Below are 16,331 nucleotides of genomic sequence, written 5' to 3'. Positions count from 1 at the left end.
GCGGTGGATCTTTGATGAAATGGATAGCTGCCAGTCAACACTTGACCAAGCATTAATCCTATCAAACCAGCAGAAGTCGGTTTAACAACCACTCATCAACTCTTGTTATGGGCGGGTTCTCTTCATCAATAAAATCCATCACAGTTGGATGTTAATGTGTGCAGAACATGCTGTCAGCGTTGAGTGGATGTTGCTACACCTTTTATTATTCCCAACTAGGCAATATCTGTTTTATAACTTAGCTAAGAAGCAGCAAAGAATATTGTCAATATCACATGGCATTGCAACTGATGAAAATATTCAATATCAGGTTGGTCAACAATTTGAAATTTTGATAGCATGTTGGCATTGCATGTGGTGGGAAAAAGAAAAAAGAAAAAATTTTATATTACAAATATATATGAAAACATACGTGCATGAACACATATTATGATCATGTCCATTGTGGCAGGAGATTTGGGTATGCTGAAGGGCCTAAGAAGTGCTAGTGTCCTCTGGATGCTCTCTAGTGCCAAATAGTCGTAAGTCAACATTCAACCACAATAAAGTGGCAATCCAAGTCTACTGATAAACATTTTTCAGCTCTATTTTTTGGAATTTTTCGGCCACTTTTGGTTTATTTGCATGTTCCCCATTGTCAACAGATCATCATTATGTTCTTTTTTCTTTTCATGATGCTTTAATGTTGAACATTTCTATGGATGTCTAGCAAAAGAACTTTACAGCAATCGGTTAAAACCCCTTGAGGACCACCCTGTCATGCACAAACACTATGATAACATTAATCCAAAATACGGATTATGAGAAGTGGGGGAGGGAACATAAAGAATGTATTCTTCCATCAGACGGCTACAGAGACTGAGGGGACTTTCCATCCTATTCCCAAAAAAAGAGTATTTCTGACATTCTGTGTATTTCTGGCAATAGTTATCTAATCATAAAAGTGTTGATCAAACATCAACACAGGAAAACAAAAACAAAACTGGAATCAGCTCAAAGACTATCTTAAGACAATTCAAAGTCTCGTGATTTTACAAAACAGTTTCCTGTTCAAACAAGAATAAGCACAAAGTATTGTTTGTCTACAACTGTTTCATGAGGTTTGTTTTGGTTATATCACTACATTTTTTTTCTTTTCTGGAGGGGGGGGGGATGGGTTTACAACACAGAATTTAAAACATTTTTCAAATTGACTGCACTAAGAATATCATCATTCCATTATTTGGTATGGTTTGCAATTTCATTGTAAGACACAATCTGTTATATGTCTTCCCATGGGACAACATAATAAGATATTCTGCTTATAGAAGAACATTTAGATAACAAAATGTTCCCCTAACACATGACCATGTTTCTCCAACAGCTAACTGGGATTCCAATGCCCGGCATGATGCAGTATAATGCAAACTGATGCATTCCACATTTGCCACACTGTTTGGCGAGGGATTATGTATGTGTTAAATTACAAGGAAGTTGCTTGATCCACCACAGATGACTATTAAACGCCATCTTCAGGAGAGGAATTCCATGGATTTACAGGACACTGCAGAAAGTGTGATACCACAAGGAAAACATTCACACACTCGTGGGTGGGATTCAAAAATGGCAAGACCTCGGCAAGCAAACATAGTTCTGCCTCCACCTCGCTGCTCAGTGCTTGCATGACAAACAACATTCTGTTTTAGGTGGAGTAAAATAGCATTGTCCCCAAGAAAATACCCTGATAAAGTATCAGAGAATGCAGGGAGAAAGTCACATTTGTGGGGTAAGAAGATGTGAGAATGCTTGCAGAGCCACTTGGGGAGGGGGGGGGGGGGGGGGGGGGGGTAAGTTCACAGTTATCATCACACCAGTGTACAGTATCCGGTATGGGAAGACATGACATACGGTGTTGTAAACAAGTGTACCTGATCAACATGAAAACCAGATTGTGGTACCTGTCTTCAAATATCAGAAGTACCCTTCTCCCCACAAGTTTGATTGCAGTACTTACATTAAAGGAACAGATTTTTTCTTTCTTTTTTTAAGAAACAATTTATGTCTACAGACAAACTTTGCACAATCACACTTTGACAGTCTAATAATGCTTGTACGTGTTTGAATCATTCAAAAGGCAACTTAAAGTCAGTCGTTTTGAAGAAAGAAACACACAATGGCTCCCTGTTGAGCAGCTGCAATGTCTTCTAAAACCTCTTACACAAGATTGTGAATGGAAATACCCTCTTTTTTTTTGTGTGTGTAATATGTGCATAGGCCTACAGTAGGTACCTATATCCAAACAAACCTTTAAAAGGGCCTCATTCTTGTGTCTTATCCAACCCACTTATTTAAAATCTAGGCCTACATCTCATTATTTACCAAAAAAAAAAAAAAAAAAGAATGGGTTGGGAGGGCAAAAACTATCTGATTGCCCTTACATGATTCACTATGTGTGGTACACACACAGTTCACTTTCCACAATATGCCATTGCAATGTGGGAGTATACAAACTCATAGATGTACATTTGTACAGACAGTTTTGCCTTCCTTTGAAATGCTTCTCCTCAAGAAATTCACATGTGATTCTCCAGTGGAGTTCAGAGAACCCCAGAGGAGGAGACTCTGTCAGGGCTAGACATGAGGTCATGGGGTCACGTCATGGTATTGGCACTTGGCTAGTCTCTTTGTCCAGGCTGAACATTACATAGGCTACACTTTGTCTTGAACACATCATATTTTGCCATAAGCTGCTATAACAGACCAATGCTTTGAAAAATAAAGATGTAATCTTTGTACCTTAATGCAGAGTGCTTTCGAATACATTGTACATCTCACATGTCAGCTTTCCCTGGGCAACTAAAACTCATGGTTGGCAAGAAGCGATACAAGGGCAATTGCCCATAAAATACCGAGGGGGGGGGGGGGGGGGGAGAACAGCTCTTGTATATTGTAAAGCCCTGTTCCTGTTATGGATAACAGAAAATAGCTGAGCAACCATCTGTTCAGTATTTCCAGTCTCTTATTATTTTAAGCGACGTTTACTGTTCAAAATGCATAGTACGTAAAACAAGAACTGCCCCCATGCGCACATGTTATATTTTAGTGCAATTGCTTCACCATGTTTACATTCTTACAGTTTTCTGTGAATCTCTGTTGTCAATGAAAATACAGGGAAACGCAGAATAGGAAGAAGAGGATGAATGAAAAGGAGCAAGAATGCAAATAGTTTAGGTTAAAGTATTTGAATTAATGAGACAATATTTGGTTGTGTAAGTTACAAAAAAAAAAATTCAGTGGAGATCATACATAACTCAAATATGCTGAAGTACCCAATGCTAAACTTCCATCTCTACTTGCCCACTTTTAAACAAGCTGCATAGCCTTTCTGTTTTGTAAAAATTATCTCTATAAGCTAGTAACAAGGGTAGAACTCTCCCCTAGTAGGGAATTTTGGGCGGCCATACAAATGTTGTACATGTACATGTACGGTAGGCAGGTGTATTGCTGTATGAGATTCTGTGCCACTGTTCCCAATGATAATTCTGTTTTCATTTTTTTTTTTTATGTTGTATAATAGCATTTAACATCAAAAGAAAAAAAACATAAAGGGAATAGGACATGATGATCTATACACATGACACAAATGGACTTGAATTAATACAGATGATTTTTTTTTTCCAAACACCATATTTCCTTGTTTTATTTTTACTTTTTCCCTGTTGTGTCCCCCCCCCCCCCCCCTTCTCTGAAACATCGCACAACATGCACATTTTGGCACTTCTTCTCTCGCAAATAGGAGAAGGTAGGGGGCTTCACATGTTCCAACTTTTTCATGTTTCTGAAAGACAGTTTTAGGAGTACATCATACCAACTGTAAGTCTGAATGGGAGGCTAGCAGGAAACCTGCAGGGAGTAGCAGGAAATTTCAAAGGAAGACACTTAATCTACGTGCTGTAACTAACGCCAGTTACCATGAGGCTAACTCGAACATGGTTTGCATGCGTGGAGGGGAATGAGGAGGCGGCATACAGCTGTAGCACAGTATACTACGTGGTACTAGACAAGGCATAATTCTCTCCTTTTCAATACTCAGCACAGTGACACTTACAAACTTGTACTTTTAACATACAGTACTACATACCCAGACACATACAAACACACACACAAACACAAAAACTCAGACAATTTATATAAATAGACACATGCATACAGATACAAAAACACCAGACGCAGATACAGATATACAGAAACAGACACACAGACAAAGATACAGGGGCCATACATACACACTGCCACACTCACAAACAAACACACACACACACACACATTGCATCACACAAAGAGGTATAGGCCTACTGGTAGTCCCTAGAATGCAGTTTGTAAAGTGTATAGGAAGAATTGATTTGCTATACATGTAAGGCCCTACAATATACAATTGTACCTACTATAGTGGGGTGGCTTAGTGACAAATATACTGATAATCGTGACACGCCGGACAAAAGTGTCATTTTTTCCTCAGACATTTGTATATATATAAAGATCAAAATTAGGGGGTGCTCCAAGAAATCCGCTAACAGAAAAAATGAGAAAACGCCCTTAATTTGTACATAACAATAATGTCTGAATTCAAAGACTATACACAGGACATTCGCCAGGTTTCTGTACAATGCAATGCAATGTACATGGTTGCTAGTCTTAAAATTCAGACCCATAATACGACATATTATGTGCATGTTTACAGTAATACACCATTTTTACTGGTTTTCCTATGGTAACAGGTGGTTAGTCTGTGTTGCAGACCTGAGGGAGGTGTGTTGGAATAGTCCAGTTTTCTTAAGCACCTTTTCATTAAATAATTTGATATAATTTCTGGTAAAGGATTTTTTTAGTACTGTCTACCTCCTGTAGAGAAATGGCAAAGAGTGACATGTGACTCTGGCTCAGATACTTTAAATCTTGGGCAATGACTTAGCCAGGTGTAGGACTATGTCACAGCTCATTTTTTCTCCCAGAACTACTAGTTCACCAGTAGAAGAGCTGCATATTCCATTGAGAACTTAAGGTTTTGGGTATTGCCATACATATTTCCTAACAAATTTAACCCGTTTCCTCCAAGATTGTGTGAATTCCATAGGTTTAGCGCAGGGATTACCTGGTTCCCGTAAGCAATTTTTATTGTCCGCACTTCCCCTCTCTATATGTTTCTTATTTCTTATGGGGGTTATTCAAATGTTTAAAAAGGTTAAAAGTTTGTTTTCATAGATGAAGTTGAATTTAGACAATTTGAATATTTTTAAAAATATATTGATATTTGTAATTTCACTCATAAAGACTTAAAGCGGTTTGAATATTTTTGGTCTGATAGCTATGTATAGACATGTTATTAAAAAGTAAAAGCAATGTTTGATTGGTTCACATTATCCAAAGAGGGTGGGATGTAGTTGGCTGGTGAACAAAGTCTATGGGGGAGTTTAAAAAGTTGATAGAAATAAAACAAAATCGGTATAGAGCAGAATCTAAATCACAATATAATATGACAAAATTCCCGACCCCAAAGGCGGTTGATTCTATGATGCTTTATGTCAAAATACATTTCACCAAAATACATGTGATTGATAGGAGGAAAAAGTATAGTACATTAAAAACAATATAGTTCAACTAACCCCATTAGTCCAGCAGCATAATGAAATGATTGTTAAGTTTTTCGCCTTGTCAATTGAAGATGATGTTACATAATGACAATTATCAAAGTCAGTTAGATCTAGTATATCAAGAAACCAAAAAGAAGGGGTGGGGTGGGGAGAGAAGAATGAAGTAAGTTATTAGTATCTGTAGTTTTGGTTTTCAGTATATTCATTTTAATTTCCTTAATTTCCGTTAGGTCATCATGGATTGGAGCATTTGTGTACTAGTAATCTGCCAGGAACAAAAACAAGAAAAACTTAAAGGTCCTATACACTTTTGGGAGAGTGACTTGAAAAAAATGTTCAGGATATCACATTTTATGCATAATATGTGTAGGTCTGGGGGCATTTCATGAAGCATTTTGTCCGACAAGTTGTCGGACAAATTTGCTCTCTGCCAATCAGATGCAAGGATTTCTGTAGTTTGTAACAGTTTGTCAGAAAAATATCTGACCAAACTGCTTCATGAAATGCCCCCCCCCCCCTGTTGTATCACAAGACATCCTACCATAATTTTTATACAGTTTTTGCAATCAAAGCAAACATATAAAGAGATATCAGTATTTTTCTCATTAAAGCATAAATGCGGACGGTTTAGTCTGGAAACATGTTATCATAGAAATATTGTTCACATTTTGTGTTATCAACAATACTTAACATTGATTATACAGATTCATTTTTACAGAGGTTCTTTCTATCCGTAACTCACACTTAAGAACAATTTTCAAGCACTAATTTTGGGTTTTTGCCTTTAATTATCCACAAAAAGGAGGACTCAATGCATAAAAGGTGTATGCTTTATTTTTGGAAAATGTTGAGGAGATCAGGAAAATTATATATATTGATGTAGATTTTGGACCTGAAGGAGCAGTTGAAGCATTTTTAAGAAACAATGCCTTGTGGCATCGTTCTTATCATCAAAAATTAATAATGACAAACTCAAATGAAAATTGGAGGGGGGGGGGGGGGAGAAAAGACGAACATATTGACATGAGACAGCTTGGTAAAGATTAAACGCTATAATAGACAATGCAGCCTCTTTTCTCAGTTCATACTTATCCAGAGTGTGTGCTTTCTTTCCAGTACCGGTATTATTATTTAGATAGGTTAGGAGAATCCCTTTGAATTGTGTGATACATCATTTTAAAGCTTACAGTCTGCTCTTTCAGAATCTGTCCTTAAAGGACAAGTCCACCTTCATGCACACATGGATTCAGTGAATACAACAATATTAGTAGGACACATCACAGAAAGCTTGGAAAAAATCGTATAATCCGTTCAAAAGTTATGATTTTTTCAGGTATCTGCACAGTCGCGGCTGGATGAAAAGACTACCACAGTGTATGATGTCACATGCGCACATTCTAAGGAAAATAAAATGAGAATTTCACAAAACCATACTTTTTGAATAAAGTTCACATAGTTTCTTTGACTTGCTACTGACGTATGTCAAGGGTAATATTATTCCCCCTGCCTTCTGAAAGAGAAGTCGAGTATCCTTTTGTAAGCGAAAATAATTTATGTTGAATTTTCTTTATTCATTCTTTATATCGTTGTACACATGTGACATTACAAGGTATAGTAGTCTTCTCATCCAGCCTCGACTGCATGAGCAGAAACTTCAAAAATGCATTACTTTAGAACGGATTGTCCAATTTTCCTCAAACTCTCACTGATGTGTTCTACTATTGTTGCTGCATTCACTCAACCCACATGCTATAAAGGTGACAAATCTTTGTCTGGCGACTTTTTTGTTGATCAATTATACCAACCCTGATGGAAATCTCTTCAAATTCATAAGTTCTGAAGTCTCCTTTAAGTTTAACCAAAATCTATATATATAGTTGCCATGGCAACATACCACTTAACACTAATGAAAAGTATTTCAAACCTCTATACATCCCGTCGATCAGTTGTACCTATTCAAATGGAATCTCTTCCAAACTGGAAAATAGCCTCCTGTAACTAACTTCAATAAAAACCCTAGTTTTGGGTTGCCATGGCAACGCACAAATCAACAATTATATTTGACCCCTGGTTTATACTCTTGGTACCTTCTATACAACGTTCATATCAAATTTTGTGAAAATTGAATCTTCCTCCCTCGAGAAATAAACAAAAACATGATTTTTAGAAAAAGTTCATTGACCTTTGACCTTTTACCTTTGGAAAATTCACTCCAAATTCAATCAAAATATTTTACTTGTTCTCAATATTCTTCCTGCCAAGTTTTATCCAGATTGGATATTCCTGACCTGAGAAATAGTCAAAAAACCAATTTCACAAATAAAGGTCATTGACCTTTGACCTCTGACCTCCTTCCCAGCATCAATTTTCTTGGAGCACCCTATTTTTTGAGAAGGTACATCATGAAGTACCTTTGGTGAAAAAATCATGCTTTTGTCCGCCGTGTCACGATAATTTCACTAAGCCACCCCACTACTATGTGTATATGAAGATCGATCAATATTTGAGCATTAATATCCTGAATCTAAACTCACTCTAATTTGCGTACTAGTATTTGTACACTAGTATTTGTACACTCAGTAGTATCTGGTTGTGACCGATAAAACTGTTCTTTGGAAACATAATGCTAAATATCTAAAAGTGAAAAAGAAAATACTTTAGGAACTAATTAACAATGATTATATACCCGCAACGACATTGTACTCCTTGCTCACATATCTGCAAACTAACAGTAGAGGGGATGCTGCTGAAAATTGCTTATCCAATACATGTACAATGTATTCCATAGCAAGGAGCTTCTGAAGCTCGTGTAGCAAGCCAGTGAAGGGGCATTGAGGCCAGAAGCTTTCAATCTTACAGTCTTCTTCAGAGGCAAAATGACCATGAAACTGTAAACTGGTGAAGTACCTTGAAACTGTCCAAGCACTCAAAAATCAATCGTGTGAAAGCGTCCACTTCTACATTTAAGCTTTCATTTCCTGTGAACTTGAAATGTGTGTAAATGTACAGTAGGTTCAAGTTTAATGAGACATCTACTTCGTCTTCTAACATCCCACTTGTCCGATTTTATCCTCGTTATGCCAGTTCACTTGAACATGAAGTGGCCTTTAATCCTCCAACCGCACATGGAACATGAACTACTGGTACATGTAGTAAGACTGGTTCAGAGCGATACATTTGCCAAGCCTTGTCTGTCAGTAATCAAAAGGGTCATGAGCCAATGTCAATGCATAAAAGACGCTGTACATTTCAACATGGAAATTGTCAAACTTTCAACATAAAACGAATTTGTTGAAGTTTGCTAACCAAACTTTATGATGAAAAATTGCTCTATAATACAACAGTTTTGAGAATCATACGTGTATGCTGTCACTATCAAGATGTGCAATTTGTTCATGAACAAAATTTACCATGCTACAAGTACAATGCAATAAACTATCACATGACTGGTTTATTCTACCACTAATGTCTTCAGAAAATAATAAGGATGGTAAATCTGGTCACTTACAAATTTTCTGATCTTTTTTAAAGCATTTTGTGCATAGGATATAAAACCCTGATTCTTTCATAGATTTATATGGATCTATAGGCCTACTAACACTATCAAAGATGATAACATAGTACTGCAGAAGCGAACATTATATGTACAACAATGCAGCCCAGATTTCAAAACTGGAAATATTATTTAACAGTGCCTTTAAAGGAGCAATCTTGGCTTTGAAACCATAGATTAATACATACAGTGATGCCCAAAAATGATAAAAGTTAACATTTCCTGTTTATACTGTATTTCATAAAGTACATTTGTAACTGCCTTTTTGATATTTAATTCTACAGCCCTCTGCATTCAAGTGACTACTGATAATTTCACACAAATGCTGAATTGGAACTCTGTTTTCCACATAAAAAGTATGCAGATTTCATGACAACATGGATTTTTCCGTACAAACTGTACAGGTATGACAATATGTTTTAGCACTACATTGCACTTTATACTTTTGAGCTATTCAACTTCATGAAAACTGTAAAAGAAATTATTCTATGAAAATGGTGTCTATCACATTGAAAGTTATAGCATGCTTGTCCATACAAGCTATGCTACTTGTACCTTCCCAATACTGACCTCAGTATCAAATACTGAGTAACTTATACAGGAAAACTGATCAATGCAAACTCAGTTCTATAAACAGCTGATACAAAATGTACTGTAAAATGAGAAATGTTCGCGTGCATTTTAATTTCGCAAATTTTGCGAGCGCGAAGATTCGCGAGCGCGAAGATTCGCGAAATTAAAATGCACGCGAAAGTTCTTTTCTACACTATATGCATTGAATACCAGTTCCAGTTCACGAAAATTTCATGCCGCTAAAAAGGCCGTCGGCTCCAATTCGCGAAAAATTCATGCCGCGAATATATCATGTTTTACAGTAACTGAAAGTTATTCTGAGTACATTAGGGATTGTGATTAGCAAAGAAACTAACATACAATTATCATGTATAATGATAAAGGCATGTAAAAGAGTACAGAATATGAAAACACATTGATAGGAATCTGTGGGTGTATGCAATTATACATCGTAGGCTCACTGCACCTTATTGTTGTTTAGGGGTTTGTACAGTGTAGTTTCTTTGAAACATCAATGTAATTTGATTGGCGATCTGGTTCAGGCATTTCCTGGTAACTGTAAACTGAACTTCACTTTCAGTGCTAACCCACTGGGATCTCTCTTTACTTGCATTTAAGCCCTTGACGACCTAATTTTGCTATACAACACATTTTTCATATGACACCTGCCAGAGTATACTCATGGTTAGACTTGAAAGGGTTAAATTCATATGACATCCTGTAAAATCTACTTATGACTTCAAAACCTCCAAGTCTTCTCAAATGCAAAGAACCAACCAATTCAAAGCCCAGCTTTTCACAAGTTCTTTTTTTTCTCTCTCTTTTGAACAGATTTTTTCAATATTTGTGGTTTGATAGCCTTGCAATGCACAATGTATTCTAGTTCTGCTCTTGCTGATCCTCCACGACTTTGACTGACCCCTTTAAAGCCAGCACTGGCATTGCTTCTGAGAGTAAAGAGTCATTTTCATGTGACGCGAAACCTCTACCTGCACTTCCCCTTGCATCACAGAGAGCGACGTATTAAAGTTTGCAGCGAGCATCAAGCTCCAAAGCCGAGCCAGACTTGAGAACACAGCTTGACAGTATGCTTTTGAAATCTAATTGTCTGATGGACCTACACCCACAGACAAGGTACGCATGTGACATTTACAATCTGGCGTTAAAGGAGAAAGTTGTATTTAGTCGCTGTGGCAGCAGTGATATGAAAGCTACAGATTGATGGTAATGTTACAAGCAAAATTCAGCTGAATTTAGTTAAGAATGCCAAGACTGTTCAAATGTATCAATTTTATACATATCTTATATGTTTGATGATGTATAAAAGATATTTGCTAGATCACTTACATGATATTCCAATCTATTAAGTGAATTGTATAAAATTCAAAAGATACAAACGAGTACATGCAAGTACATACTGTATTGATCACTTCTCAAACTGCGCGATTCATGAAAATGATATCTTTCTTGGTCTTGGTAGTATTTTGTAGTGAGATTAAAAAAAAAAAAAAAAAAAAATCTGTATGAACCTTTTTGGTTTGTATATTTTCTCTTTTCTTAGAAATTCTTTCATTGATTATTACAAACCTGAACAATACCTACGATGGTAGACCATAAGCAGGGGCGGAACAAGGAATTACGTAAAGGGGGGGGGGGGCAAACAATATTTCTGGTGCTACTTTCGGGTTTCATCTCATTTTTTCTTTTTATTTCTTTTGTTTTAACAACAACAAAAAGAGGGGGCACGCGCCCGGTACGCCCCCTCTGGATCCGCCACTGATAAGAATTGACAACCACAAGACATTCTGCATCAAAATTTAGTAATACAGGTACAGATGTAGTCCTCTCACAATGAAAAAAAAAAAAAAGGCTGGAGATATCATACACTGTACTAGGCAATATTTTTCTTTTAAGCCACGGTGACTGGGGAGTCATATGTGAACATGTCAATGGCAAACAAGAAATCTTGAGTTACCTCGAGACCAGCTTTTAATAGCCACTCAGTCAAAGTTCTGAAATGATTCTTTTCCAAAGGCAATCAAACTGTTCTGGTGTTTCACATTACACACCCTTCTACTTTGAAAAGTTTAAAGACAACTTGGTATCCAGCCAAAGTTTGTTTCAATTTTGCCAGTTTCTCAAGTATGAATGACATTTGAGAGCAAAACATTGATCGCTTTACAAGTACTTGTCTTGTTCTTGGTATTGTTACACGGGCACAAGGGGACTGTTGACTGCACACGGCCTATACTACAGGGAATAACTTTCCTGGTATCACATTGCAATTTGCTATACAATATGCAGATGCACCACTGCTAAACAAACTATCTAAATTGTGTAGCAGTTCCCCCCCCCCCCCACAAAAGTATTATGCAAATATAGTTGTGCAAGAAATCATTTGTAATACCATTCACCATCTGATGAATTAAAAATTCAATTCAAGTTGGAAAATGATTCCCCTTACTATATCCATGGTACTCCAACAAGATCCTATAAAGAAAAAGGTAAGTGTACAAATTTTGTAGCATAATACCACATGATGTACAATGTATAATCAGTAGGTGGGAAACAGAAAAAAGATTGTTCATTAGTGCTTCATTGAAATACATGAATGAAAGTTATAGCAGATATGATTTTTTTTTTTAATTTGACAGTTGCCAGATTGACATAATAAAATGGTAAACAAGATTCTAAATTATAGGACTAGTTTCAGCTGCTGACATATTACAAAATTTGTATCATGTTGATGCCTTCCATTTGAACATGACATTCTGTGAGTTACACTGTACACAGCATATCAAGGGCACATTACTTGTCTGCCACATATCTCTATGATTAGCTGCAATTACACATTGTACATCATCTTTCAGTTGCTGCATATACAGTTCTCTACTTAAACATCTGCACAGATCTGCAAAGATTCCGCAGCCACATTCACAGAAGACTAGCTAACACCCACGTCAAAATCATAACTGTACACACACACAGCCATGACCGAAAGTTCTGCAGTTTGCATGGCTCATACACTGTACATAGCATGGGGGTTGGCCCAAAGCAGATGAACAGCATGATGTGATTCATTTGTACATGTACTCATCTGCAACCTTGATTCAGGCAAGGGAGTTAGGCAATGGGACATTGTTAGGCTTTGTAATGGGACTGAGTTTGGACCAGGCCTACACTTGCAATATTGTAGGTCTGACAAGGTTACAGAGCAATGGATTATCTTGTTTGTATTGAACATTTGTATGCATGCATTTAAAGGCATAATTTACCATTTGCAGATGAAACAAAAACCCAGCAGTAGTGCTTTAAATTGTTCTAAAATGTGAGTTAGGGATAGAAACAACCACTGTAAAAATTTGAATCCGTATAATCGATGTCAAATGTTGTTAAATACACAAAATATAAACAATAGTTATAATAAAAATGGTTCCAGACTAAAGCGTATACAGTTACGGTTTATTGAGAAAAACACTGATATCTCCTTATATTTTAGGCTTTATTGCAAAAATTTTATATGGTAGGATGTTTTATGACACAACAGACCTACACATATGAATCAAATGTGATACCTTGAACATTTTTGAAATAACTGATTCCAAAGGTAAACTGGACCTTTAAGGAGATTGTCAAACTCAAGTACCAAGGTACAAGTCATCAAACATCACACTTGTATTAAGCAGTATGAATAATCACTCTGACTTACCATCGTACTTGATATTATGTTTAAAGGGAACATGCCTTCATAGCTACATTTGTACATGTACATGATTGCAAAGCATAACTACTGAGTAGTATATTCCAGGTTTTTGTTTCTATTAGTGTAGAGACATTTTCCATGATATGATTGATGGTCTCGTACTTGAACATCACTTCAAAGTGGGAACAATCAATCAACTTGCATTCTTTTTTTTTTCTTCTTCTTCATGCATGATCCAGTCAACATTAACAGGTTATCATACAACTATTGCCAGTCAACATTAACAGGCTATCATACAACTATTGTACACTTGTAGTGAGTAGTAGGTAAGCCTACCATGTACACTTGTAGTTCATATTTAATACTATGATATGAGCCTTCTTCTGTCCTTGTTTAATGACACACTAACAGAGCACATAATTTGTCTAGTACTGCCTCTGCAACAGTGTGCATAAGTGTGTACACTTCCTGATTTTTCTATCTTTTTCTTTTCTTTTTTGTCCTACATGTACCAAATGTTATGACGCACTTGGTGCAGGCAACAACACAGTTTTGATGTCCTTATCACGTTGTCACTCGGATGATCATCTGAGTGATTCAACAAGGATCCAAATCATGGGAAACACCTGCGAGAAATTTCTTTCATCCCAGCAACGAGCTCCCTCTTCAAATCCAGTTCAATTTCTCTCTCCCGCTCTTCCGCAGTGCAAGGAAACGCTACACATGGCGCATGCGCAAACTGCCCTCCACTTTTCACCTGCGAGTTTTACCGCAAGCAAACCCCTTTCACGCTACAACTTCACCTGTGTGAGATCTCGGGGACATCCACTAGGTCTAGTTTACCAGGGTCAGGGACAGTTCGAGGATGATATTTCTGAAAAGTCACGCAGCATTTTACCCATGATGCCTTTCATGCTACAGCATCACCCGAGCAGATCTTGGAGAATCTCAGGTAAAATTTGGGGTACAACACATGAAAGGGGCATAACGCTTCTCTCTTGTGACAACAAGGTACCGTAAATGTTTCCACACCCTGGCATTACGGATAGGCCTACCATGGACCAGCATGGTCATACATAATACGACCTCAGAGTCATAAAGTAACGTTAGGCCTTTACCAGCCGGCCTACTTACTAACGTTACTATTTACTAATACAGAATAGTAGCCACATATACAGTACTCTAACACCACTTTAATAGCATAGGTCCAGAGCAGCTACATGTATTATCAACTATACTCAGTAAACAAATTATCATGAACAATGAATGTAACTTTAGCCTATTGACTTGTAGATCTACTATTAAACTAACTAACATTAGGCCCCTACCCACAGGGGCCTGCACAAATCACGGGCAATCCGGCAAGGCAGAGGCCAGAGCAAAGAGCGAGAACTGTGTGAGCTGCGCTGTGATTAGTGATTCGACCCGACCCGACCAGTTCTGCCAGCTATGTTGTTAGATCTACACAAGTAGGGAGTAGAACGTTAAAAACTGTGGGGAAATGACACTTTTCCTTTCCTCTTTGTTGAACATTAATCGTTTCATGCCAACAAAAGCAGAGTGTCAATATAGGGCCTAGTCTCTAGAACCATAAACATAGCTGTGACAATGTGTGTAACGGTAGCATTACTGTTCAGTCAATATCGTGGGAATCGGAAAATAGAGCAAATCAAATACAGCAACTACCGCACCTCTTCTAACGAGGAAACAACATTTCGACAAGCTCCCATTCGGGCGACGAAATTCGACGTTGTTGGAGAGCTGATGTCTTCCGTGGCCTCGGCGACGAATTCGGCGACGGTGATGGTATCCGGCATGATGTCCACATAAGCGATTGCACTAATAAGCAATAAGATATCCGATAATTTGGAGAGATATGTAGCTACTTCCTGTTCACGTTAGAACTCATCTCCAAGGTTCACTCACACTACTAGTATACTGTATTGTGACACATTCGAATCGAGTATACCGTACACTTTTCGCTCGGACGGGCGGCGGGCAACACACAACGCACTGCTAGACACCGCTGACTAGCTGGAGGCGAGGGAGGCAAGGCGAGGCACGTACAAGCTGCCAGTGGAGCTGCAGTGGGCTACGCTTCGCTGATGCGTGCGCGTCCGTGCCCAGTATCGAAATACCCCCGTATATGGCGCGCCATTTACTCAATAATTCCGATTACTGAGTTTATCGCCGAAAAACTTTGTTTACTATTATAAGATGGCTAAGTAATTTCCAGGTTGCTGATTGGTCAAAGCGTACCACGTGATCATTCGCGAAAAGTGTCTATCCCTGCACACCCGTGGGATTTTCGCGCACCCAAATTGTCTAATGCACGGTTACTGTAAAAGTGGAAATTTTCGCGGTGTTCAAATTTTTGCACATTTCGCGCAACCAGAAACTAGCACGAAAATAAAAGCATGCGAATATTTTTGCTTGCCATATGTGCCTGTGCGTGATGTCTTGATTCCGCGGAATTAAAAACACGCGAAACTCTTCTGACCCGGCCAAGCGCGAAAAACTAGTCACGTGAAAATATCCACTTTTACAGTATTCAGCACAAGCTGGGATAATCTCGGAGAAAGCCTACTCTGGACCATTTTCCAACGGTAAGTACAATTTCAAAATCTTTGATATGTGATTTATTTCATTATTTCTTTCTCATACAAGGTATATTCACCTCGCGTTTGAAATTACTTAGCCATCTTATGAAAGGAATAACGCATTTTCCCGTCGTTGTTCAGCGATGTGCACTGCATACTCGCTAAACAACTCCGCGGAATGCGTTATTCCCATAGTATTATTCCGGTCGATAAACTTAGTTTTTTGACAAACTTTATCGAAAAACTAAGTTTAACGATAAACTCTGTTTATT

At 37.7% G+C, this 16,331-nt stretch overlaps 1 protein-coding gene across 1 annotated transcript in view; it reads right to left on the bottom strand.

Annotated features, from left to right (window-relative positions):
* The window catches only part of LOC139714980 (arf-GAP with SH3 domain, ANK repeat and PH domain-containing protein 2-like), a 133,009-nt gene extending 117,680 nt beyond the window's left edge, over window positions 1-15,329 (bottom strand). The window contains exon 1 of the mRNA XM_071626628.1: window positions 15,151-15,329. Coding sequence (XP_071482729.1) covers window positions 15,151-15,276 — 126 coding nt within the window. The 5' untranslated portion in view covers window positions 15,277-15,329. The remainder of the gene's footprint in view (window positions 1-15,150) is intronic.
* Window positions 15,330-16,331: the final 1,002 nt, after the last annotated feature.

Source organism: Diadema antillarum, unplaced genomic scaffold (genome assembly GCF_040938485.1).
Source record: "Diadema antillarum isolate AM-2024a unplaced genomic scaffold, OU_Dant_1.0 scf00000045, whole genome shotgun sequence".
In the NCBI taxonomy this organism is placed as follows: domain Eukaryota; kingdom Metazoa; phylum Echinodermata; class Echinoidea; order Diadematoida; family Diadematidae; genus Diadema; species Diadema antillarum.
The sequence above is the reverse complement of the archived record's forward strand: the minus strand, read 5'-3'. Positions and strand labels throughout refer to the sequence as shown.